This window comes from Felis catus, chromosome A1 (assembly GCF_018350175.1).
Source record: "Felis catus isolate Fca126 chromosome A1, F.catus_Fca126_mat1.0, whole genome shotgun sequence".
Classification (NCBI taxonomy): domain Eukaryota; kingdom Metazoa; phylum Chordata; class Mammalia; order Carnivora; family Felidae; genus Felis; species Felis catus.
Genome location: NC_058368.1, coordinates 52053292 through 52081282, shown reverse-complemented (window position 1 = coordinate 52081282; position 27991 = coordinate 52053292). Strand labels below are relative to the sequence as shown.

General features: G+C 40.5%; 1 protein-coding gene across 1 annotated transcript; it reads left to right on the top strand.

Annotated features, from left to right (window-relative positions):
* The first annotated feature begins 2 nt into the window (after positions 1 to 2).
* Positions 3 to 23453, top strand: EDNRB (endothelin receptor type B). Its single transcript, XM_019828234.3, has 8 exons — positions 3 to 135; positions 938 to 1467; positions 16896 to 17008; positions 17143 to 17347; positions 18937 to 19086; positions 19489 to 19622; positions 20150 to 20258; positions 21698 to 23453. Exons 2-8 carry the CDS (start codon positions 988 to 990, stop codon positions 21830 to 21832), a joined length of 1326 nt encoding a protein of 441 aa, XP_019683793.1. The 5' UTR covers positions 3 to 135; positions 938 to 987; the 3' UTR covers positions 21833 to 23453.
* The last annotated feature ends 4538 nt before the right edge of the window (positions 23454 to 27991 follow it).

Here is a 27991-nt window from a genome sequence, read left to right as displayed (position 1 = left end):
TCAGAGCCGGACGGCCCGGCCCTGAAGGGAGGCGTGCTCGCCCCCTAGAGCGGGCTGGAACCGACCTGCGAGCCGAGCGTCCCGGGAAGGAGGTCCCCGCTCATCGCTTTGCTCCCGGTGCTTCCCATTCGCGAGGTAAACATTCTGGCTTGGTGTTGAGTTAAAATTAGTCATTGAACCTTGTCCTGGGGCTTCAGCTTGGGTTGGGAGTTTGGGGATATCTACTTTTAAATCTAATTAAAGAAAAAAAAAAAGGACGCATAGATACAATGAATTAAAATGAGGTTGGAGTAAAGGAGAGCAAATAAAAGTTTGAAGCCACTTAGAGGGGACAGACGCTTCGAAGTTCATGCTGACACTCCCCCAAGTCGGAAGAGTTGTGTGGGTCAGCCGGCGCACTCCGGCGGGCGGGCGCCGGGGCGATCCGAGCGCAGGCGGCTGGGGAGTAGCGGCTTCCACCACCCGGAGGAGTCTTGACGACGTTCAGACACCGGGTGTCCGCGTTCCCTGCGGAGCAAAATGCAGAGGTTGGCATATGCCCTTGGCCTCTGGGTGCCTTGATCCCCCCAGTCCCCACGCACCCTTAGCCAGAACGACTGTGCTTCCCCGGGACGCACCAAAGAGCTCAAAGCTAAGCCCTAGACACCCAGCCTTCTCTCTCTGGCACACCCCTTCCAGAATGCCCCGCCCCACTGCGAGTCACTTATCCCCCGGGGGATCGCAAGGGAGGGAAAAAGCACAGGGAAAGCTGGTTCGGGAAGGACAGTCGAGAGACTCAGGAGTGTCACGCGCGCCGGTTTAGCACTGGCGCGCAAACTTGAGTTACATTTGCGCGCGGACGCTCGCCGCGCGGCTGCGCTCTGCGCTAGCGGTTTGCAGGGGCGTGGCTGGGGTAGCTGCCCCAAGCTTCCAGTCTTTCTTCCCTGCGGTTCTCCAGACTCACAGCTGCAGAGCGGCCACCCGACGCCCACTGGAGCAGGCAGCAGCATGCGGCCGCCGCCAAGCTTGCGCGGACGCGCCCTGCTGGCGCTGGTCATCGCCTGCGGCGTGGCGGGGGTCCAGGGAGAAGAGAGGGGATTCCCATCGACCAGGGCCACTCTGCCACTTCCGGGACCCGGAGAGATAATGACGCCCCCCGCCGAGGTTTCCTGGCCGAAGGATGCCAACGCCAGCGTGCCGTCCACTTCTGCACCCCCGCAGATGCCTAAAGCAGGGAGAACAACCGGAGCCCGGCCACGCTCGCCTCCTCCGTGCGAGAGATCCATTGAGATCAAGGAGACTTTCAAGTATATCAACACGGTGGTGTCCTGTCTAGTGTTCGTGCTGGGCATCATCGGGAATTCCACACTGCTGAGAATCATTTACAAGAACAAGTGCATGCGAAACGGCCCTAATATCTTGATAGCCAGCCTAGCTCTGGGAGACCTGCTACACATCATCATTGACATCCCCATCACTGTCTACAAGGTAAAGGGCCAATTTTGACGGGAGGGTGCCTAGTTAGGAGGAGGAAGACGGAAGAGCCTTTGGGGGATGCTTACTCTAGAAGATCCATAGCCTCCTAAAAGTCAGCTAGCATTGGAAACAAATTCCCTACTGGTCTTCAGTAACCTTAGGCTAAGCCTCCAGCAAGTATAATCCCCACACCAGCAGGATCAGCATCACTTGGGAGGGAACATGTTAGAAAAGACATTTTATGGCCCCACCTCAGACCTACTGATTTCAGAAACTCTGAGATAGAGCCCAGTAGTATGTATTTTTAACAAGCCCTCCATGTGATGAGGATGAACTGTAAACTCTGAGAACCACTGGTCCTGAAGTATTTAGTCCCTAAGCCTAGCTCACTGGGCCCACTGTCTCTAAAAAAAAAAAAAAAAAAAAAAAAAAAAAAAAAATGTGGTCCACAGATTGGCAGGACCGATATCACCAGAGAGCCTGTTAGAACTGCAACTCCGGCCGAGACTTACAAAAGCAGAATCCGCATCTTTAGATACCTGGGCGATTCATATGCACACTAACCTTGGGAGGCATTTTTGTGGAGGGCCCTAAAAGTAGAGGAGCTGGAATTGGGTTTTTTAGGAAACAAATGGGCTAGAAGAAAGAGACCAGATTAGAGAGTACACCAACACGCTTCACCTGCTGTGAATGACTGCACTGCACCTGCTCTTTAGTGCATGTCTACAGCGGGCCAAGCCCTGGAAAGGATGGGTTACTTCCCTTTACTACGTTTGACAGCCTGCAAGTAGGTATTTCTCCATTTTACAGATGATTGATAAGATGCTCGAGGCCTCACAGTAAGAGATGGAGGTGGGATTCAAGCCCAAATCTGTCAGGTCCAAAGTACAAGCTGTACCCCCATTGATTACCTTGAGAACAAACCAAAGAGCACTCAGCGTGAAGTCTCTAAATGGTTTCAGCTGCTAACGTTAATTGTGATTACCACAGGGAACCGGGCACAGAGAGCTAGGGCAGAACATAAACCCCCCGCACTATTTGACTCCAGGTTGTTTTGGAACTCTAGACACATCCCAACATCTCTGGGCCTTAGTTTCCTCAACTCTACAATGAGGCTGTTAGTGCCCAGCTACTGGGGTATTGTGGTGTGAAGGAAAAGAGCCTGGGTGAAAGAGCCAGAAAGTTTTTAAAGCCCATGCAAGGATCTAAAACTCTGCTTACCCATCATGATCAGCAGTAGAAAGTCACACCTAAGAACAGAACCAAAGTGTAAGGGAAAGGGAATGTGCTTTGGGAATTTGCCTGAAGCTAATCCAGGGCTCAGTACAAGGGGGAAAATGTGGCATGGAGGCTGAGAAGGGGTGATAGGGGATGTTTTGATCTTTGTGGCAGGAAGCACCATAAGACATGCCTTTAATCCTAATCCAAATAACCATACTTTAAGGGAATTCTAGCAATTTCTGAAGTTTAGATATAGGATTCGGATTAAGATCCAGGCTCTGGAAGGAAACACTCCCACAAATGCAGGATAAATAGAAGAAATCCTAAAATACTGCATGGCATCTTGTTCTCATGAAGTCTGAGTGTTTCCTGGGAGAGGTGCAATTGAAAATGGTCCCTTAGATGCAGTCACAGTTCTGTTAGAGCCAGAAGTGATGCACTTACTTCTTAAGCAGCCCCAACGACCAACTCTTACTGTTCCAATTGACAAAAGAATTTCAATTCAATTCATCAAAACTAACTTGAGAAACTGTAGAGTGGATGTTGCAAAATATTTAAATGAGTGAAATGAAAAGCCTTCTGAAAAGGGAGATTACAATCCAGTTTTGCTAGGCTTGCATAGAATTGTGTGAAAGGTCTCCTTGGGGAGGACTTTCTTACTTTCTTACTTTCTCTGATCACATGATTACATTTGATAAACCAGAGAATATCTGACTCCCGGGGTGGGGGGCGTGGAGGGCACACAGTTTTTACTTTCATTTCAGTTTTTTTTATGATTTCCCTAGGAAATTGCATCATTTTGCCTGAAGCCATTCAATCTGTTAAAACTGTGCTTTTACTTCTGAAGTAAACAGTCAGTACAAATCCGGCCCCCCAGTCATCTATATTGGTCATAAACACATCCATCACAAAGAATAAGGTCCCATTGCCAAGTTTGCCAACGTGGAATGCTACATAGTAGCTTTTAGTTTATTTTTATCTTGCATGTAAACATGTGTAGCTTGAAGCATAATGTAATAATAATGGCTGCCATTTATTATGCACTAGGTTCTTGGTCAGTATCACTAAATCATTGCAGCAAACCCCAGGGAGGAGGTACTGTTGTCATCCCTGTTTTACAGGAAAACTCCGTGTTGGACAGGTGAGGAAGTAACTTGCCCAATGTCGCACCACTGGACGGTGGTGAAACTACGGCTTGGACCCGGGCCATCTGGGCCCTAGAACCCGGAAGGTTCTAAGTCTTCCTAGACCTGGGGCCTTCCCTGTCCCTCTGCACTGAGTGAGCTCAGACCCAGCATTCCCTTCTCTGGCATGCAGTATTCTTAGAACCTCATTTGCATGCCCTGGTGGGATTACAGGACACACTGCCACGCGGCAGGGTACTTGGTAAACATTTCCAGCTTTAATCTGAGTCATGTGAAGATTTCTATCTCCTGAAATTCCCCTTCAGATGATCTGTAGTACATAATATAGATAACATCACTGTTATTTTAAAGGCTTTATTTTACAAAAAACACCCAATTCAGACTAGTTAAAAGCCATTTATTCTCCTAAATAATTGTGATGCCATATAAGTAAGTTATTTTTTTTTTTTGAAAAAGAGAGAAACATAGGGCACAAGTGAGCGAGGGGCAGACAGAGAGAGAGAGAAGCGGGGCTCACCAGAAGCAGGGCTCAAGCTCACCCGAAGTGAGGTTCGTGCTCCCCTGAGGTGGGAGTCAAACTCACGAACTGTGAGATCATGACCCGAGCCAACGTCAGATGCTTAACCAACTGAGCCACCCAGGCGCCCAACCATATAAGTAAGTTTTTAAAAATGCATTTAGAACCTCAGCATAATCAGGTATTATACTTAACACAAAGTAATTTAAGTGAATTATGAATGCCATTTAAACTTATCCTAAACTGGAAGACTTTAATCTCTAAACCAATGATTTCTAAATTTTTTTTATGTTTATTTATTTTTAAGAGAGAGAGAGAGAGAGAGAGAGAGTGCAAGCAGGGGAGGGGAAGAGAGAGAGGAAGACACAGAATCCAAAGCAGGCTCCAGGCTCTGAGCTGTCAGCACAGAGCCCGATGCAGGGCTCGAACTCATGAACCCTGAGATCATGACCTGAGCTGAAGTCAGATGCTTAACCAACTGAGCCACCCAGGCACCCCTAAACTAATGATCTCTAATTTTGTTTTTGTGGGACATTACAATTATCTTTCAGGATCCATTTAATTGTATATATTATATACAATTGACATATATTATAATTAATAGATATAATAATTATAATATATTAAAATGCAAAAAAAATGTCATTCATACATACACACACACAACATTTGCAATTTCATAGAGCCCGCCTAACCCATCTGTTGGCACACCCAAGGGACATCAATGTGAATCTATTACATTAATCTGGAGTTCAGTAAATCTAGCATTCAAAAAAGTTGACAAACCCTAAAATGTCATAGTCTCTGATACTGCTGTAGAATGGGACAGGACTTCACAGGGAGGTGCTGACAACCCTTAGGATATAGATCTGTTCTACCTCAAGAGACTAGGTCTCTGGAAACTTTCAGGTAGAATCAGTCCTCTCACCAGGTATCCTATGGCTGAGAGGAAATCCTATGATGAAGGCCACAGAGGTATCATAGGAAACCCAGACAAAGGAAACTGTTGAAGTACTTCACATATGCATATTCATGTAAATATGCTGAAAAAAGGAGTCTGGCTTATCCTTCCCAGCAGTGTCTGCTAAGGCTCTAACATGTTGCATTATGTAAGTCCATCCAGATGAAAATGGAAAAGGCAGTCATCCAAAGCGGATATTTAAAAGTATGTATGTATCTTTATATCTCTGTGCACAGGTGTATACACATATAAACACATATAAATAGACAGGTAAATAGCATTTGGCACAGTGCCTGGCACCTAGTAAGAAAAAAATAAATGTGTGTGTGTGTGTGTGTGTGTGTGTGTGTGTGTGTGTGTGTAAGAATGAAAATTTGTTTGGGCTTTTTTTTTTCAGCTTTGCCATTATAAATGTGACTACAAGTAATAGATTCATACAAATGGCTTTGCACACATGTGTGACTATATCTGAAAATTTCTAGAAGTACAATTACTAAATCAAAGGGTATGTGCATTTGTGATTTTGATAGATATCTCTATTTTATGCCCCAAAGTTATGGTTGTACTCTTAGTTTGGGTCACTATTTTATATAACATCTCCATACAGATATGCATGTATTAATGTCTATCTCTAGTATATACATGGATCACCATGCCAATATTTACATGGTCTATATACATGTACCTGAACCAAAAGCCAGTATTTATAAGTATATGATGTGAGGATGAATCTCTTCTTACTCACAGGCTAGTTGTGTCCTTCCTTGTATAGACTGCGGTGAATGGGGTAACCGATATGTCTGTTGCCTGTGAAAACCTATCTGACTAGTAAGTTGCGGTAGCACTGATGTCAAAGCTGTCCCAACTGTGTACAAACAGCAAAGCAGGGATATACTTCTGGATGCCGTGAAGGTTTTATGTTGTTGGTGGCTGATTGGTTGGTTAGTTAGTTCGTTTGGCTTCGTTTGGTTTGGCAGTGGTATTTAACAAAGGTTGGTGGCAAGTTCAAGTTAAAATTTACTTAACTTCTTTTAACTTCTCAAGCAACTAAAAATTCTTGAGCAAATAATGAGTTTTTAAACTATCTCTGGATTTCATTTAACAATTTCACTCTCAGTGCTATATGGGCATGGGTAACTTAGCTATTACGGTTAATTCTCAAATGTAACTTCCTTTATGTGTAAGCAAACTGCATTTGCAAACGAATCTGCTTGTGAACTGGAAGACAGGTTATTGGTATGGACATTGGTTTGATAAGGATCCACATGTAATCAGATGTCCAGCGGTGGTGGAGTGCCTTTGAATGGCTTTGCTGTTAAGATTTCGTAAGCTACTATTAGAGGCAATGAGCCTGCCTTCATAGTTCTGAAAGGCAAAATCGCTGATCTTTAATGTTTAACTAGTTAAGGTAGGGTATACCTGACATTTAAATGCTGGCATGTAAAAATGTGGAGTTGCTTCACTGAACCCACAAATGAGTTTTGAGTGAAGTGACCTTGTCAGGTAATCAGACATTTTCTGCTTATGACACCCTATCTTTCTGAACAAACTTACCTTCCTCACTTCCAAACTTAGACTACTTCTAGTAATTAACAAGTTTATGTGCAATTGACTAGTTTCATAGTTATAAGTAAAAGTTAGTGGAACTCCATCAGATTTAACTTTTGCAGTCATAATTTTCTGATCGGTAAGTGCAGGTTTATGCACATAGAGCAACATTAGAAGTAAAAGTATCGGATAAATGTATTTAAAAAAAAAAAAAGAAGTAAAAGTATCATTGGATAGGGGAGTCTGATTTCTTCCAAGATAATAACACTCCTCATCTCCAGTTAAGTAACTGAGATATTTTACTAACATTTTATAATATTTAGAGATATTCTAGTGGCAGAAGCTCTTTGAACCCAAAGTGGAACCTAGATATGTTGAGATTCATTTATTTAAAGCAAAAAAAAAAAAAAGAAAAAAGAAAAAAAATGAAGGAGCACCAATTAAGCACATGTAAAGTGTTAGCTTTTAAAAAGTATTAATAGGCTATTAGCTCTGAATGACCTAGAATCAACTAACAGATAAAACTAATACCTCAACACCCACCTAGTGTCGTGCCTGCAACAGTCAGTACCAGACAGATGCTTGTGGACAAAAGATGTTACACATAAAACATAAGGACAGTGGGACTTTGATAATCATATTTTTTTATAACTGTTCAGATGAAAAAGAAGGGTGAAGTTGTTCCTCTTCCTGTATGAGAACATTGGCCATAGTTACATAATAGGTCAATAGCATAATTCAAATAATCCGGAAACTCAAGAGTTCACAGCCCCAATTTATTGTTCCACACGTGGATTCCTGTGACAAAATGGTTGGCAAACTCTCGGCCTTGGCCAATGAAAGATTCGCTAGGTTAACTCTACGGTCCTTGCGTTTGCTTTTGATCTGCCACTGGCCACTCCATAAATCCAAGCCTCTTAAAATGTCACGGCAATGTTACTTTCAATATACCCAGGCTTATCTATCAAAGGCTCTACACTTTTTCTTTGCTCACTTTAAATGAGTTGTTCAGGAAGAAGATAGTTCCATAGGTATACAAGAGGATGACATAGCCAAGACCCTGTTGTCTCAAGGCCAGGGAGCCACGTGCTTCATTTTGCAAAGAAAAACCATATAAGGTGATCTCTGTGTGGCTAATATGCTATAGTTGATTATTTTTAGAGAAACATACCAAATGCTAATAAATGATTAAGTGCTTCAAAGGGTGTTGACAGATAAAGCCTGAGCTTAAATAAGATTCAAGATGTAATTTATGATGTGAAACAATCTCTTTCAAGACTTTGACGAGGTTGGTTACGTTTGGGAGGCAGCTGAGTGTGGTATATCGGGCACACCTTACCCAACAACTTCTCTAATTTTAGACTTCTGTCCTTTCCTCTTGCCAGTGCTTTTATTTTAGAGATTGATTACTTCTCTTTCCCCCTATAGACCCTCTGGGGAAAATGTAAACGAAGAAAATAGCCCAAGTATGGTGGTAGAAGAGCAAGAAAGAGGCTCATGCTTGAGTCAGAAATTTATTAGCAAAGTTGACAGAGAATTTGTCGAGCAATTCTCTGTCCCTAAGACTCACAGCCACTTTCATGCCCCCTGATTTGTGTCCTCTCTCTACTTCTGTCCTCTTTAGCTCAATTGTAGTTTCCAGAAAGGAGGAAAACTATCCTCTGGATGTTTATGTTGTACATATCTTTCTTCCCCCTCGCTCAGTGTTTTCAAATTATTTTAAAGGGCTTTGAGATTGCATGGTAATCAAATGTCTTCTCATAGTAGCTTACCGGTGTCCCAACGATATTTTCTGGATAGAATTAGGTTTAGGTAAGACATGAGATGATGTAATAAGATTTGTTGACTTCATGAAGTTTCAGAGTCTCTTTCTGAGCCGCGAGACCATCGGCTTGTAATTCTGACATTTTTCACGTGTCACAGTGATCATAGAAGATACAGTTCAATACATGAATCAAAAAATCTACTAGGTCTGTAAACAGCATTTCTTAATGCTCTTAGTTGGACTCTTCAGAATATGTAACATGTCAGTGAGTTTTTAAGCACAAACTGTGGATGTATTCTTAAATTCGAATAATAGGAGAGTAGCAATCTATGTATTGACCTGTTACAGACTTGGAAATAGATTTCATTGTAACACTAGCAGAGAATATATTTAAAGTAAACTTAAATTTCTCCTAAGATATATTTTTTTAATCTTTTCTTTTTGCTTCTGGAGATTTTGTTTCAGGAAACTTCATTCACCTTCATGGAGTCAATGTTGTATTTAAGCAAGTCATAGGAATGTTTCCAGAGCAGGAAAAACCCTCTGTTCTGCGGGTGTGCACGTAACAGATTCTTGGAGACAGAACCTCTGTCTCGCCCAACTCCAGGGGGCGTTGTTCACACTGTGGTCTGTTGAAGTGTCACCCTTGGGGTTATGCTGGCATTATTTCTGACCCACGTATTTCTAATCCTCACGACCTAATTTTTAGGTGATTAAGTGCATTTTAATGGATGCAGAATGGAACTTGTAATTGATACCTGTCCCCAAGGGCACAGGTACGACATACGTCAAGAAAATATTTTCTGTGTACCTGACCAGCAGCTTACCTTAAATTCTGTCCATACGTACGATTAAAAAAGAAATGAAAATCCCTTAATAAGCGTGCTCTATCTTTAAAATGCCAGTTCAAATGCAGAAAAATTCTTATCTGCTGCAGGAAACAGAGATAAAAGCAGAAGAATACACCCTTTCCCAAAGCTGTGAAACACAACCACTCCATTATTTCCCTCTTTTGACTCTCACTGTAAAAACATTTCTATAATACCAGTCATTTGAAAGAAATGTTCACACTTCATCACAGCCGTCTGGCAAAGTAACCCTGGTTGTTGTTGTAAATACATTGCTCACCCAGCCTTTTAAACAATCATGTCCTACAGCATCTCCATGCTTAGGCAGCCATCTCCACCAAATTTACAACTAAAGCTCCTGGTAGGATCCCATTAGATATTGAGAAACAGTAAGTTCTGTTTTATGTCAGTCATTTCCTTGGCAGCTTTGAGTAGGAGCGACAGGATGGGAGAGGAACGTTTGCTTTTCACTTTTTCTAGCCTGTTTGGAAGGCGGAACTCCAAAAAGAGAAGAGCCAACCATCACCCCGCAATCCCTCAGGGCCCTGGCTCCATGTGTCAAGAAGACCTGATCCTCTGGAAAGAGGAAGGAAGGGCATGGAATAGACAATACAAAAACAAACAAACAAACAAACAATAAATGCATAGCCATCTCAGTTCTCTAAAGACTTTGTTCCAAACATGAGAACTGAAAGTTCATGACAATAGTTTTATCATAAGATTTCTGCCTTATGATTGCATTCATGCATTCATCCATTGCACACTCATTCACTGTTAATCAACAGGCATTTAATGAGTGACCACTGTGTGCCAGGCACTATGCTGGACGTTAAACATGTGATAGAGTATTCCGAAACAAGTAAATAGTTAAAACTCAGTATATACTCTTGATTTAAAAAATAGAAAAAGAAAATAGTATATAAGGTTAATGAAGCGATTGGACATTTATTAGTGCAAGACGGTTAACTTTCAAATTTCCTGACTTTATGGGGCTTAATTCCTTTGGGCATTAACAATGGTATGTATTAACAGGGTTTTCTCCATTTAGTTTCTCAGGAATGTGATTTTTAATTAAAAAGAGAAATGAAAAATGTAAATCTCCCAGTTGGAGAGATTTTGTAGGAATCATTAACAATACTTATAAAAAGGGGATATTTATTTCCTATTCATGCTATTTATCCTTTTAGAAATTAAGAAAAAATATATAATATAAAAATAATTGTTAAATGTAATAGAAAAATAATGTATTTGTATTTTTTTCTAAATTTTTTTTTACACTTATTTATTTTTGAGAGACAGAGAGAGACAAAGTACAAGTGGGGGAGGGGCAGAGAGAGAAGGAGACACAGAATCCGAAGCAGGCAGCCCGATGCGGGTCTCGAACCCACAAACCATGAGATCGTGACCTGAGCCGAAGTCAGACGCTCAACCGACTGAGCCACCCAGGTGCCCCTGTATGCTATTGCCTTTTTTTCTTTCATAAACAGCCATTCCAACATAAAGTTATGCAGTCATGGTCATCCTTGAGTAGAAATCTTATAATCAGTACGATCACGTCTTTTTTCAGTCTAGTGTTGATTTACTTATTTGTTTTTATTCATACAAAAGAAACGTTCTCGGGAAGCAGTGTAAACCATAAGGGAAGGGGATGAGCACAAGCGTGGGCTATCATGTGTCGAATGGACACCACGCTGTAGGACCTAACAGTTTTGTCAAAAGCTCTTGGTTGGTTGAGTCATCGCAATATGAAAACCAGTAACAGTTATGGGAGTAATTTCTAACTGGTTCACATTTAATTAGTGGTAGGTAATATATATTCAAACTTACTTTTAAGCAGAACCTAGACATTTAATTCCTGTGACAGGGACCAAGAAACAATACAGAACTCTAACATTGATTTTGCAGTTAGAGAGACTTGTCTGATTGCGTGCTTGATTTGTTTTCAGTATTCAGATCTTGCCCTTAAGTTATCTAATTGAATGGAGTGAAGTCCAAAGAAAAAACTCAACATGAGGAATAAGAATGTGTTATTGCTGGGTTTAAAGTTAGAATTACTTCCTCTTGCAATAAAAAGAATCAATTTCCCCTACAAGAGGAAAGCTATATTGTTGGACTTCAAATTAGGTGTTGGATGTCAGGATTTTTGTCAACAAAGAGTGAAATAATTAATTTCCAGTTATCACAAAAATCTATAAGAACATTCTTCCACTGAAATTTAAAGATGGCACCTTGGTTGAGAGTGATGTTTGTTTTTAAACTTTAGTAAATCTTCCCTCACTTCCACTTGGGGTTTTGTTCACCATTAAGCAAGGGGTTGATGTCTTTGCATTTTACATAAGCTCCCGGCACTAAATTGCCCAAGACTTACCGGAAGCCATTAAGACCAAGATGAGCGTCAGAAGTGGGCATGGTTTCTGCCACTGGGTAGCTGGCTTCTCAGAGTCTCCACAAAGCCTTCTGGTTGGAGAGAGGCAGGGGTTGCCAAAGTCACCCTTCTCATTACAAAATAACAGAAGTGACAGTGGGCACTTTGTCTCTCATCTTTTGTGGCCTTCCAGGACCAGCAGCATTCGGGCCTGAGTTGAAAGCCTGCAAAGCTAAAAAAGCTGATGAAGGTTAATGCTCCCTGGTTTGCAGTTCCTTTCCCTTTGGAAGGGTAGATTAGAAAATTGTAAGCCCTCAGTTATGATTAGGTTTCTGACTATCTCTGTGTCGAACGTGAAGAGAACGGTTACAATTTTCAGTTTGTGTTTCCCTATCCCCTGTGATAACTTGGGTCAGAGGTTGAGCTGCAGGCCTCCCAGTGGTAGGAAGAACAATCCTCCAATTTCTGGGCTGAGCCAAAAACAATAGTAACCTCAAAACAGGGCCTGGATTCAGTACAGGGCTCCTTTCCGTTGGCCAGACTTCTTTCCCTTCAGTGGCCTGGACGCTCATTCATCTTGATTCATCTGATGCCTGCACCTAGGTGATCCCAATATTTGCATATCTGGAAATAGTTTGAGGCAAATAAGATATTTGGAAATATGTTAATTTTTGGATATTATGTGAATGAAATGGCTACGTGCTTAAGAGAGATTTTATTTTGCATCTGGATATTTTTACCACTGACACATAGGTATGGGTCAAAATGCGAATATTGATTTAATTCTAAACAATCTTTTTTCTATGGTCAGCTTCTCCAAAACGCTATATAGACTCTAAAATCAGACCATGTGGGTTCAAACGTGGATCGGTTACTTCAGTGAGTAATAAACCAAGTTACCAGGACAAGTAACCAAGTGAGTAAAGCAAGGACAGATATATTACTTGTCAAATGATGAATAGTAAATAACCCCAAAACTTAGTGGCTTGAAACAATAAACTTTTATTATCTCACACCTTGTCTGTGGCTCTAGAATTCAGGAACCGCTTAGCTGGGTGCTTCTGGTCCAGTGTCTCTCATGAGGGTGCAGTCAAGGTATTTGCCAAGGGCTTCAGTTTTCTGAAGATTTGCCTAAAGCTGGAGGAATCTCTCATTCATACAGCTGGTAAATTTGTGCTAGTCTCACCTTTTTTTCTTTTCTTTCTTTTTTTTTTTAACGTTTACTTATTCTCGAGAGAGAGACAGAGACAGAGTGTGAGTGGGGGAGGGTCCGAGAGAGGGGGAGACACAGAATGTGAGGCAGGTTCCAGGCTCTGAGCTGTCAGCACAGAGCCTGATGTGGGGCTCCAACTCACAAACTGTGAGGTCATGACCTGAGCCGAAGTCGGATGCTTAACCGACTGAGCCACCCAGGTGCCCCTGGCAAATTTTTGCTAGTCGTTTTCAGGAGGCCTACGTTCCTCGCCATGCTGGCCTGCCCACAGACACTTGGGTGTCCTCCTGACATGGCACCTGGTCTCCTGAGAATGGGTGATCCACCAGACCACAAGGAGAAAGCCATATGCCTTTTGTGAACTAGTCTCCGACATCACACATCATCCCTTTCACCACATTCTGTTCGTAGAAAGCAAATTGTTAAAGCCAACCCTCATTCAAGGAAAGGGAAACGAGGCTTCTTCACCTTGTGAAGGGAAGAGCAGCAAAGAATTTGTGGATGTATTTAAAACCAACACAGTATGTTAATAACCTTCTAAGTGCCTCAGTTTTCTTATCTGTAAAATGGGGATCAGTAGTACTATGTCCTAGGATTTCTTCAGAGATGTCAACGATATGGTATGTGCAAAGTGCTTAGAATAATGCCTAACCCATTTGCAAGTGCCACATAACTGTTAGTTTTGTTTTCTTTCTTTTTTTTTTTTTTCCTGATACCTCTAAGAGTAATCAGAATTAGAAATATTGTCTGGATAATTCATAAGAAGCTGGTCTGGTAGAGTCCTTGGAACTGGTTGGAACTTTTTTATTCTTATGTTCCAAGGGCAATTGGCGGTTCCTTTAAAGTATCTTAAGTTCATAGCCGGTTCAGACCTAAGGCATCCTGAGTCTGATGAATGAGTCTGAATGGCTCCATCATTCATGTGACAAACCTCTTAGTTCCCTGACTCCTCGTGTCTTATATCCAAACCATAACAAATCCTCCTGGCTCCACCTTCAAATATAAAAATATATCTGGTCTGCAACCCATTTGTTCAGCCCCAGGTTACCACCGGGTCCAGCTGACCACAATCTCTCATCAAAGCTTCCTTTCTCGACCCCACATTCTATTCTACATTGAGCATCCACACTGATCTTTTTACTTATTTTTATTTTTTTAATGTTTACTTATTTTTGAGAGGGAGAGCACAAGCAGGGAGGGAAACAGAAATCCCAAGCAAGCTCACGCTGTCAGCACAGAGCTTGATGTGGGGCTCAAACTCACGAACTGTGAGATCACGACCTGAGCCCAAATCAAGAATCAGACGCTTAACTGAGCCACCCAGGCTCCCCTGACAGTGATCTTCTTCAACCATAAATAAGACCATGCCATTTCCCTGTTTAAAAACGGACAATGTACTTCCTCAAAAATTATTCAGACGACTCCTTCTACAACATCATCTCTTAGACACTTGGCCTGGGTCTTGATAGACTTCTTTGTGTAAGGTCAGCACACTAGGCTTATTTTCTTACGCCGAGACCTTTGCACTTGCTCCTTCCTCTGCCCTGAATGCACTTTGCATGGCTTACTTTCTTACTGTAGTCAGATCCCTTACTCATATGTTGCCTCTTCAGAAAGATGTTGCTTGAGAAGCTTATCAAGAAATTACTCCAAATCCCACTATACCCTCTTCATATAATGGCAATAACCATATGACACCATATTAAATATTTGTGTGCGTTTTTTTATATGCCTCCTTCACTAGCCTGTAATCTCTAGGAGAGGAGGGAGTTTGCCTTATTCACTGATATGCACCCTGTACTCAGAATGGTGCCTGGCATATAGTGAATGCTCAATAAATGCTTATTGAATGAATGAATGAATGAATGAACAAGCAGAATTCTGACCCAATTGACTAATCCAGAAGTCACAAGTAGTCTGATCTACAGATATATTTTTTTGATGCAATGTTATTTGACAGTGTTTTTTAAAAATATGAGTTAGGGGCGCCTGGGTGGCTCAGTCGGTTAAGCGGCTGACTTTGGCTCAGGTCATGATCTCACGGTTCGTGAGTGAGTTCAAGCCCCGCGTCGGGCTCTGTGCTGACAGCTCAGAGCCTAGAGCCTGTTTCAGATTCTGCGTCTCCCTCTCTCTGACCCTCCCCTGTTCATGCTCTGTCTCTCTCTGTCTCAAAAATAAATAAACGTTAAAAACCAAATTTTAAAATGAGTTAGAAACTTTTATAATTATGAGGTTTTATATAAAAATTCGATTTTTTTAGTTAAAATCAAGAGTTGTGTTTTGTTGTTGGTTTTTAATGTGGGATTCCTTGGCAAAAATCATATCATGGTCTTTAAGCAGCTTCCCCTTTTAGATGGGATTTACCCCACACCCTACCACTCTCTATTATCTTCCTGACACCAATGACTTCTTTATACCCGGCTTCTCTCCCCCTCTGTGTTACCTGCCTGGCCCTGTAGATCTTCAGGACCCTAGATGAAGCATGTCTGTGGTAAGCTTGCAACATCTGTCCTACATGTCAGAGTAACTTTTTGTATCTAACTTGGAAACGAAATTGGTCTCATGTTGGAGCTCGAAGTCGTATTCATACTAGACACACGTTTCAGCCTTTGGTGCCATTTTGGAACAATCACACATCTTGACAGACTCCACAAAGAAACTTCACTAAAGGGAAAGGACAGAAAGACTCAATTGTGTTTCAAAATAGTTTTCACTTTTGGAAGATTATTTTTTAAAACATTTAAAAAAAAAACATTGATTTGAAATACTTTTCTTTATTTTCAAAACCTCAGGAACATTCAATCCAGATGTTCACCTAAAGTGATTCATTAACCAGTGTGGGCACACCCAGTTGTCCTAAGAAAGAAATTAACTGGTTTTCACAATAGATGGTTGTACATCTATTGTGAAAGCCGGAAGGAGAGACATATATGTATAATAGCAAGAACTTATGTCTTTTTACTCATGGTGGAGCCAGTGCCTATATGTTTTAGGGGTTTGAATATGGCATCCACAACATGGCAGGAACTGAATTAGGCAGTTGCAGAGGCCATATTCTGCCTTATACTCTAGGGATTCAAGAGAGCAAAAACTAAACAAAACAAACAAGTAAATGTTATAATACATGCAATGGTTGTTGACAGGTGCTATGGATAAAAAGGAAAGTCGAGGAGGGTATGAGAGACAGGAACCTGGCTAGTTACTGTACTAATAATGGGGTTAAAGTAGGTTATGTTGAAAAGATGAGGTTTGAGCAAAATCTGAGGGAGGTAAGGGAGTTAGCCCAGTGGATCTGTGGGGAAAGAGCCTTCGAGAATAAGGAAACACCTAGAGTAAAGCCCTAACACAGCAGTGTGTCTAGGGCGTTCAAGGAGCAGTGTGCGTATTCCCGCTGAGTTTCTGGGCACTCAAGTTGACTACAGTAAAGTGGAAATATGCAAATACACATTTGTCATCTGTTTTTAACATTTATCATCTATATTTTGGTTTGGCCATGACCTGAGCATGTGAGACTCCACGACAGTAGAAGAGATGTTTTCAGTGCATCACATTCAGTTTTCCAAGGGGAACTTACAAGATCGGCCCCAGTTAGCCCCATGGTGGAGTTTCGGATCCTAAGCTACTGTGTATGCATAACAAATTCTCCTGAACTGGCTGCATTTTCATTATTCCCAACCGCTCTCCTGATCCATATATCGAACACTGATGCTTTTCAAAGGAGTAATCCATGAGGAAAAGAAGAAGAACTGGAATTGGTTATCTAACTCTGCATGTTAATTACCGTCCACTAAGTAATGCAGTTCAGAGGGCACCGTGTGAAAATCTTGCTCACAGAGCTTCATGTCTTCTCAATGCAGCTGCTTGCCGAGGACTGGCCCTTTGGAGTTGAGATGTGTAAGCTGGTGCCTTTTATCCAGAAGGCCTCCGTGGGAATCACTGTGTTGAGTCTATGTGCTCTAAGTATTGACAGGTAAGAGCGTATATTTAAGCCAGGTATATCCTGAACACTATACTAGTGATTGCTATGTTACTTAGAAACTAAACTATGTAATTCAATAAAAGCAGGCTCTGCAGCTTGACAAATAATTCTGTTTTGTACTTCAGATATCGAGCCGTTGCTTCTTGGAGTCGAATTAAAGGAATCGGGGTTCCAAAATGGACAGCAGTCGAAATTGTTTTAATTTGGGTGGTCTCTGTGGTTCTGGCAGTCCCTGAAGCCGTGGGTTTTGATATGATAACCATTGACTACAAAGGACGTTACCTGCGAATCTGCTTGCTTCGTCCCACTCAGAAAACAGCCTTCATGCAGGTGAATTTTACCTTTTCCTTTCCTTTCCGTTCTTGACTTATAAATATTTAGCTACTTTCTGCCTGATCATCCCTTCTTGGGAAGCTATTGATTTATGACTGTCCTTGGCATAAATTAAGAGTGTAAGCCTCTGGACCGGGGGGGCTAACGGTGACTAATGACCCATGCTGTGGAAAGCTAGGTCACTACCTCCACAAGAATTCCCTGGTGTTCAGGGATACAGATAAAGCAAGTTCACATGAGAGGATCGATTTGGACGTATAGCTTTTCTACTCATCTCCTCCATAAGGACTGCCAACTACTACGTATTCCTCATAAGACAACACAGCAGCCATCAGAGGGAGTGGATGGTTCAGTGAGTGATCAAGTAGGAGATGCCTGGATGTGGAAGGATTCTGAATGGCAAGCCTGCCCTCTATCTAAAGGGAAAGCTGCCATTGCAAAGAATTTTTCGTCCTGGCCATTTATTCAAGAACGTTGAATCAGGAAATGGGGGAAAATGGCAATGTTGGTATTTGAAGACAGATCTTGAGTATAAAAGACTCTTCCCAACAGAATGGATTAAGAGGCGTTAATGCAGGTGTCACCAATGGTTGTTTTCTATTTCACATATAAGAAGACTATATACAACCTTAGGGATTATATGTATCCCGGTAATTAAAAGAAAAAAGAAGTGGGGCGCCTGGGTGGCTCAGTCGGTTAAGCGTCCGAGTTTGGCTCAGGTCATGATCTCGTGATTCATGGATTCGAGCCCCCCGTCAGGCTCCATGCTGACAGCTCAGAGCCTGGAGCCTACTTCAGATTCTGTGTCTCCTTCTCTCTCTGCCCCTCCCCTACTCATGCTCTGTCTGTCTCTGTCTCTCAACAATAAATAAATGTTAAAAAAAATTTTTTAAGAAAAAAGAGGGACATTAATGTGAAATTGAGAATGAGATTGCTATCTTCTTGTGTCTTATTAGTTAAAAGGAAAAAGTTTTCTGCATAGATTACATAAATTCTGCTCCAACACAGTTGGAAAAAAAGATAGAGCAGAAATAAAGTAAAAAAAAAAAAAAGCCTAAGTCATAAGCAGCTTTGATTTTCTAATTGATAAGTGAGATTCATACATTTCTTAGCTAAATAATTAATGCAGACCTTTCCACATCTATTTTTGTCTGGGAAACACACTTGTTAAAAAGTGAATGCTTCCCTTAAACACTAGGATGTCTTCACATATTCAGATGTGGTATTTCACAGAAAGAGTACCTTAAGAATGTTTTTGCTTAAGGATAATTTGCTTATGTGAAGGCAAAAATACTTGAATTACCAAATGTTTTTAATTTTGCCCAACTGCCTCAATTTTTGAGCAGAATTACAGCACACTGCCTTAGAGAATTGAAATGCCCTTTAAGGAATGTTTGTTATACTTAGTATAAGTATTTAGTTATTTGTTCAGTAGATGTGGCCTGAAATATTCTATATAGTGTTTAGGAAATGTATCTACTTTAGAAGTAGATGAGTATGTTGTTGTTTTTTTTAATTTAACGTGTGGTGTAGAAGATGTTTTTTACAGAGGAATGTTAACTCATAGAATTTTCTCTTCTCCATAGTTTTACAAGACAGCTAAAGATTGGTGGCTATTTAGTTTCTATTTCTGCTTGCCATTGGCCATCACTGCATTTTTTTATACGCTGATGACCTGTGAAATGTTGAGAAAGAAGAGTGGCATGCAGATTGCTTTAAATGACCACTTAAAGCAGGTAAGAAAATAGAAATATGTGCTGACTCACGATTATAATTATGAATAAGAAAATTATTACAATGACAACAAATTAAAATTATTATACACTAGACCATACTTCCTTTCTCTTGCTTCCAGTATTTTTGAAAATACAAAGAATATTTTTTATATTATCTATCGAGAGATAATTCTGTTCTACGTAATCTAAAAAGATCTAGAAAGATCTATTACCTTTTTAAGGTGAATCTCTAGTCACTTTACTTCTAATTCACATCAACTATTCGATTTAAAGCTTGATGTTCTGAATTTGTACAAATGCCACTGGCTTTTCGTAAACAATATTAAATATTCTGTTTGGGAAGTGGGGACACTGTGATTATCTGAATCCTCTATTTAGTCCCTGACTATGGTTTTATTACAGAGACGGGAAGTGGCCAAAACGGTCTTTTGCCTGGTCCTCGTCTTTGCCCTGTGCTGGCTTCCCCTTCACCTCAGCAGGATTTTGAAGCTCACTCTTTATGATCAGAATGATCCTAATAGATGTGAACTTTTGAGGTAAGAAAAGTAAACTAGACCGATTTTTGTAGGTAAACGCATTCAGAAGTTTTTTTCCACTGGTCCCTTGCAGAGACAGAGTACCATTTTGCTAGTCTTGAGGGAGCAGTTACGATTCTCACTTTTCCCCCTTCACTCCTGTTGTAGAGGAAGGAATAAAGCAGACTAATAAGAACACTGAGAATTGAGAGGCAGAGCTCTCTCCATTCGATCATAAAATGATCAAAATGTTGAGTGGGTGGCACTATTGAAAATATAAGCTCCAATTCTCCTTGGCACTTTGCAAAGCCTTCTCAGCCAGCCTCGGCACTTCCGAATGAGATTTTATTGTCAAAGAGAGAATTGGGCATGGGAGGGAGGGGCATGATGACAGAGAGAGACAGAGAGAGAGAGAGCTCATTATGAGCAAAGACCAGTGATAAAGTCAAACTATTGTATATGAGTAATGTTTTTCCCCAAAAACTCAAGAGTTTGCAAGGAAAATAGGCTTAAAGCAACAAAGACATGTTTTGGAATGTTTCTTACAGCTTTTTGTTGGTGTTGGACTACATTGGCATCAACATGGCCTCCCTGAATTCCTGCATTAATCCTATAGCTCTGTATTTGGTGAGCAAAAGATTCAAAAACTGCTTTAAGGTGAGAGTATTTCAAAATAAAAAAGCTCTTTTTTAGCCTGGCATCAAATATAACCTTTCCAAACGATTCAGATTTATATCTAAAGAGATTTAGTCAATTATTTTACAGTATTCCCTTACATTACATCACAGATAATTTTTTAAAATATGACTTCTGCTCAAAACTCACTCTACTTGATTTCTGCCTATAAATCCTCATCAACCACTCCCTTCTGCCTCAACCAATCAGTTGTACTTGGAGAAATGCTCAGAAAATTAACAAAAGGGACATGCATTGATGTCTGACAGATGTCATATGATAAGAGCTAAACATGAGTTAAATGCCTTGTTCCCATTTTCAGTAGGTTTTGGACTAAGGCACCATGGCTTGGATTATAACTAACTTAGTATCTTTTTCATATGGGACATGAGAATAGCAAGTCTAATGGAGACATGTAATTCAGGTTCTACCTCCTCTTTGCCACCTTGCTTGTAGAGCAGAGTTGTGCTACTTGATGTGGAATATGTGTATTATTCTTCGTTTGGCCACTTGCATTGTAACATCCATCCATTCATTCACTCCTTCGACAATCTAATATGAATGACATATTCCCTTCCCTTATATGGGAATGATCCATTTGTCCCTGGTAGCTCATTACTGGAAAGAACTCAGCTTCCTCAAAACATCTAAATCAGTCTTAAGTTCTTTGCCCACTCATAAGCTCATGAATTGTAGAGCTAGAAGAGAACGTTCATCAAGATCGACTCCCTCTTTTTAGAGAACAGAAAACAATGGACCTCCCAGTTCCTTATACATACAGATCCTCAGAAAGCAAACAGTATGAACAAAGTTTGGGGATTTAAAAAAAATCCAAGAAAAGAAATTGGATGGATCAAACCGAGACATTAATGTACTTTCTAAGTTCATTGTGTGACGGTATTAAAAAGGCACACGAGCATAACACGTGGCTGACAAAAACATCAATACAACATTAAATTCACTGACAGAAAGCAGGCTACAGAGTAGTACATATAGTACAATTTTATTAAGATAACACACTCATGCACACATGCACATACACGGTCGTGTGTTTATATGTATGGTGTGTGGTAATATTTCTACTTGCATAGGAAGAAGTCTTGAGTTATATATTTATCAAATATTAAGAGAATTTCTCAAGTAAGCAAGAGTAAATATCAAGAATGAGTGCTTTTCCCTTTTAATTTTAATGAAAAGGTGAGTTTTAGTGATATACATTTCTTTCCCTGTATTTTCTAGTATAAAAAACCATCATATACTACTTGTGTAATTATATGCTGTTAAAGGGAAAAATAAGAGAGCATGGAAAGGAAGTGGCCAAGAACTCCCGATCGTGCCCAGACAGTCAGAACCCTAGAAAGTAGGAAGAGTCATGACAGTAACTGATGTGAACGGCTAACGAGTTACTTTGCTCTGTACAGTCATGCCTATGCTGCTGGTGCCAGTCATTTGAAGAAAAACAGTCCTTGGAGGAAAAGCAGTCATGCCTGAAGTTCAAAGCTAATGATCACGGATATGACAACTTCCGCTCCAGTAATAAATACAGCTCATCTTAGGAGAAGGAATAGTCACTTAATTTCATTTTCTTTATTGTGGACAGAAGTCACTAAAACAAGGAGGCGTTTGCCAAAACAAAACAACTGTGTGCTTGCACAAAACAATGTAAAAGTGTAAGAGTGATGATTTTCTTAACACTCACAGTGACCCATGACTCTCTGTGAGCTATTTATTGCCTGAGAAAACAAAAGCCTTGAGAATTAAGAAAGCCTCCTCGTGAAAGCACTTAATTTTACACAGCCAGCACTCCAGTGTAGCTCTTAATAACTTCCAGTACATTCCTGCACTGCTTAGGTTTAGGTTGAACTCACTCTGAATTCCTGTTCAAGAGGTTTATGTTTTAAATTCATGTGAATCTGATATAAAGGAAAATTGTGTCACTGTAAAATGGCATCTTTAAGTAAAGTTTAAATGGCTCAATTTAAAATTTTAAAAAATCCTTTAAAAGAACCTTTTCTTAATTCATGGTGTCAAACCATTGGCTGGACTATAAAATGTGAAAGCAAGTTTAGCTGGTGTATCTTTTTTTTTTTTTTTCACATTAGAAACATAATTAAAGGATCAGGAGGTAGCATCAGAGAGACTGAGGTTTTTGAAAATCATTAATCTTTCTCCATTCAGATAAGGCCAAATGTCACAAAGGGAAGGAGAGAGAAGGTTTGGAATGCTTTCCCAAAAGACTGCTTTGAAGTCTCCTACTCATGTATTCTGCGAAGAAAATGCTACCTATGATTTTTTTTTCAAGATTATTAAAATATTCTCCTTTCACTACTGTAGTTGAAACACTATTTGTGTTTTTTGTCATCTGCAAGTACTTAGCTACAATTATAGGACATGCAGATGATTCAACAAAGGACCAGCCCCAGCGTTTAGAACCTTTACAATGGAGAGATGCCAGTAACCACCTAAGGGACAGGACGTGAGTTGCCTGGAGCAGGGCCCACAGGGCGCAGGAGAAAGCAGGGTCCTCTCCCACCTGCTGCAGTCAAAATGGTCTCTGGCGTAGGTGTAATATGATAATTAAAACACTGTTTTTTGAAATCACACAAATTAATCAATTTAACAACTACTTGTAAAGCTTATTACTAATTTTTATATCATTTTTATAAATAACTAATAAAAAACAGTTTTTGATGTGGTGCTTTTTTGTCACATACAGGCAAAAGTGCTTTTGGGGACTGTAAGGACCTCTTTCTTTGTGCATTCTTGCCTAATTCTTTCATCTCCCCAGCAGAGCGCCTTAGGTTAACTTGGGATGATATGTGTGTGAAACTATGTACAAGAGAGAACGGAAGAGAGAGGAAATGAGGTGGGGTGGGAGGAAACCCACAGGGACGGATTCCCATTCTTAGCCTGACGTTCGTCATTGCCCCGTCACATCAATGCAAAAGGTCCTGATTCTGTTCCAGCAAAACACAGTGCAATGTTCTCAGAGTGACTGCAGGAATAAATTGGGCCCAAGAGCTTTAACTCTGTCTTAAAATATAGCAGAGTTTCTACTTTTTTTTTTTTCCTTTAGTAACCCTGGGCCACGTGTTGGAAATGAGCTAGCAATGTTGTTTTCTGCCAGCATCTAATGTGACAATACAGCAAACCAAAACCCCAAGATGTGGCCAAAAAGAAATGACAATAATTAATTCACATGCCACATGGATTCTATTTACAGATCACTCACGGTCTGGTTTGTTAGTTTCTTCCCAATCACTTTCTCAGACACTTGTCAACACAAAAGACATTTCAAACTTTGGATTTTAAATTAACTTTGGATAACTAATATATTTTTTATTTCCACTTAAGTTTTAGCTTATTTTTATTACCATGTACTGAGTTTTGGTTCTTCCTCCTCATTTACATCCCAATACCCTTTCCTTTTCCATATCAGACTGTGGTCTGCAATCATCTTGCCAAATTTTGAAACCGCACGCAAAGAGTACGTACATGGACTATTTATAACGAAATTGCTTTCAGTAGCTTTTCTAAAAATGTTTGATTTGAAAATGTTAACATCTGATAAAAGTTGGTAAGAAGGAAATATGATTTCTGGACATAATTAAAACCAATATGGCCAAAGGAATTCAACTTGCAGCAAAACATGGGTATGCTGTAGTTAACTCTATAAAATTGTAATATAAACATGTAAAATAATTATGTATTTTGTCTTCTTGTGGTCACTTAAAGTGGCAACTACTGTAGTTGCTGATTTCTTATTATGTAAACAAAATCAATAAAAAGTTAAATTGTTAAAAAAAAAAGACCAGCTTATTTTTCACTGCGCAGGCAATAATTTATTAAATACCAATTGATTAAGTGTTTAAAGGTTATACAAATGTTATGGGTAGACATTATTTATGTTAAGCATACAATGATCATGGAAGGATAAGAGTTGTTAAATTTCTGGTCTCCAGGCTGCATTATTGTTGTGTTTTATTGTTGTGAATAACCAGATATACACACAAGACATTCAATTTTCCAAGGCTGATGGTCTGGTTGATAGTTTGCGATGGCCACTCCTGTCTTCCTCTCCCTGGTTGCCTGCCTTTGGAGCATTTCACTGGTTGATAATTATTGGACCAAAGGTCAAAGGGGAAAGGTTGAAATGAGCTTTTGGGATTACTCGCTTCATTTCACAAGCTTCTTTTGAGTGTTTGCTATGTGTGAAGTAGGATGAAATTAATAAAATGCAAGTTTCCTATTTGATAGGAGACAGAAATAACAACAAAATTTTAATACTAGGCAAAATGAAATGAGTCCTGAGTAACCACAAACTCACTGCCCTCAAGGCTCATGTGTTGTGTCTCTTAGCACATGATCCCTTTTTCCCTCTGACCAAAATAACCAAGAATTAGCATTTACTCTTTTCCCATACAATGATGTTAAACCCAGCCTAGTGTTCCAGACCCTTCTGAGCGATCCCTGACCTTTGCTGGATTTCAGCTGCCTAATCTCAGCTGAGCATTTGAGATATAGGTGTTCAGAGTTCCAGGGGCTATGTGAGAAGTACAGGAAGAGCAAGCATAAGGGTTACTCTCTTTAAGCCGTCACCAACAAGATCCTACCTTCTCTTGAACAGTCAGTTGTCAAGTTACAATAATAATAATAATGCATGCACAATTTATTATAGAGAGTAGGCAGAATAAATATAATTTATATTCTTGGAAGAAAATCAAAAGATGGAAATGGCCAGAAATCCAAACAGTGCAGAGGCTAAACTCTTTATAAGAGCAATGATTCTGAATGACTTGCTTTCGGTCATTAGTCATCCTCAGAAATGACAACATTAATCAACAGACTGAATAAATATACCCAAATTGGTAAATCCCACTGGACACTTCCAGGATTCAAGTTTCATGTGAGCACAGGGAATAAGTGCATCATGTTAAGAAGGCAGCATGTGTAATGGAAAAACCACCAAAGGGAAGGAAGGAAGGAAGGAAGGAAGGAAGGAAGGAAGGAAGGGAGGGAGGGAGGAAGGAAGGAAGGAAGGAAGGAAGGAAGGAAGGAAGGAAAAATATGTCCTTAGTTGTTTTGACAATGTGACCTCAAACAAGTCGGTGAACATCTCAGAGCCTCAGTTTAATTATCTCAGGTTAATGTTATTAAAAATATATAGTAATATCGCCAGTCTAATTCTTTTATCAAATCAACAAATTTCTAGTGTACTTACTATATAATTTCAGTGTAACCTCTAACATATAGGCATATACAAATGCAGAAGACATAATCCCTGCCTTTTAGAAATTTACAGTCTAATAAGGGAGACAAGCAAACAAGGCAGCTAACAAGTTATAGGTACTGGTATATAGATACATGCATGGTAAGAATCAGGAAGTTTAGGGAAACTCACCAGAAGAGTCAGTTACTTGACCTTAAAGGAAGTTTGTCAAACAAAGAGTCCATGGCATAGCTGGCTAAATGTCAAGTGGGAGAACCAAAAGGGGTAAAGCAACATGGCCAGTTCAGGGAAAGGGCCTGAGTCCTAGCAGGCTGAGGGAGAGCCATGAGAGGTAGGGCTGGAGAGATAGCCAACCCGGGGCGGGGAGCGGCCGTGTTCTACGTAGTGAGGCTTGCCCTCCCCCGTGACCAGTGTTAATCAAATGTCTGAGGACTGCACACCACAGGCTCATCTGGGATGTCTTGTTTACAACACAGATTCCTGGCCTCCAACTTGGATTCCTACAATCAGAACCTCTGAGGTGAGGCCCAGAAGTATTTAATTTAACAAAGACTTCAAATAGCTCTTATGGACCTAAACTTGGGGAAGTCCTAGAGTGTAGATATTTGCAAAGCCCTGAGTATTTTAAACAAGGAATAACAAAATGAGTTCGGTGTTTGTGAGACTACTTTGGAAGCAGTGTGGAGCAGGATCAGAGGACTACAAGGCAGAAAGCAGTGAGACTGGATAAACAGCTCCTGTAACTGACAAGTCAAAAAGCTGAGGGTCTGAGAGAGGAAATGTATGGGGATGGTAGAAACAGGTCTGGTCTGTTGAAAAGATAGTCATCCAGACACACTGACCAGGTTGATGTGGAAATAAAGCTCAATTTAGAGGTTTCTGGCTGGAATGATCCTGAACTTAGATCAGAGATCAGCACACTATGGCTCAGGGTCAAATCCAGCCTGCTGGCCCGTATTTGTAAGTAAAGTTTTATTGGAACACAGTCACACCCATTTGTTTACATATGGACTATAGTTGCCTTTCACGACAACAGCACGGTTGGGTAGTTGTAGCAGAAACCCTACGGCCCACAAAGGCTAAAATATTTACCCTTTGGCCTTTATAGAAAAAATGTGCTGATCCTTGACTTAAATAATAAGGGAAAAGAGAGACAGCAATTGAACTGCAGAGAAGGAAAGAGTTCTGAGGATAGAATGAATTCTGTTTGGGATATAATGAGCTTCAGGTACCATGAAGCATCCGTGGAGAAACTTACGTCTATCTGGGTTAAAGACAAAAGTGTGCTTCGAGTGGCTTAGAGATGCCAGTTAAAGGGGATGAATGAAATGCTCAAGGAGAATCAGAAAAAGTAGGGGGAAAAAAAGGAAAGAAGAGATGGAGAGATAAAACAACAGGGGTCACCAAGGCAAGAGGAGTGGGCAGAGAAGAGAAATTCAGGAGGCTGCAGGGAGCAAGAGAAACCCGTCCCACGGAAGTCAGGGGAGCCCAAGCAGAAACATGGATGGGATGCGAATAAGAGGAATGGGAGAATGAGAAGCTACCTTTGAAACTGGTAATTCGAGACACGTCAGAAACTTCATCCAGAGCAGCTACTGCACGTATGTGTGATGGTGTGATGATGATGTATCTCTATTTCCTCAACTCCTATCCACTCAGTAATGTCTACTATATATACAGTATATATAGATATATAGATATATATCTATATATACTGTATATAGATATATACATGTATCATGTATCATGTTACCTTAACAATAGCGAAGGGTAAAGCTTTTGGTTAAAAATAGTGTATTAAACATATATGCTTTTCTCGTCATCCTTCCAAACACTCCATTAAAATGACAAAAAAAAATATTAAAAAATGGTATAAACCCACGAGGACAGAGATGAAAGGCAGACACAAGATGACTAGAAATGTTACTAACATTGCATAAGATAAACACCAGATGGTACAGGACAACTTACTCAGATTTCAGTCCTCTTTGCTAAATGTCTGCCAGGGAGGCAGGGTACCATGTTCCACATCTCAGAAGCGACTCAGGAATTGGAGGTGGCAGGTACCTTTGGAGGCCAGGGTCTGAAGTGAGGCCAAAAATAAAAGAATTGACTCAAACTCTAAAAGATTAGACTCTAGCATCCATCTCTAGCCTGTACAATGGGTGGCTGTTCCCTAACCAGCTAAAAGACAGGTGGCTTATTCTCTAGAGTGTTGTGCCAGATTATCCATGGACTTGGTCACAATGAGGACAGGCTGAAGGTGGAAATGAGGTCTCTTACTGGAATCAAAGGATTAAGGAAACATCTGCCTCATGGGCAGTCAGAATTTACCCCTCATCCCACCAAAAGAGCAACCAAAAGAGCAACTAGCAGCCTTAGACATCCCAGGCAAAATATTGAAGATTCTGTTCCAGGGAAAAAAATCAGTTCAAGAAGAAGATACCTATGGGTATCAATACAGGAGTGAGGAGGGTGCTCATCA

Bases quoted from the DNA above. Each gene is read 5' to 3' on its own strand.
- EDNRB (XM_019828234.3), top strand. From the start codon at position 988: ATGCGGCCGCCGCCAAGCTTGCGCGGACGCGCCCTGCTGGCGCTGGTC. The intron at 1,468-16,895 runs GTAAAGGGCCAA...TTCTCAATGCAG, and splicing joins TCCCCATCACTGTCTACAAG to CTGCTTGCCGAGGACTGGCC. The intron at 19,623-20,149 runs GTAAGAAAAGTA...TGTTTCTTACAG, and splicing joins AATAGATGTGAACTTTTGAG to CTTTTTGTTGGTGTTGGACT.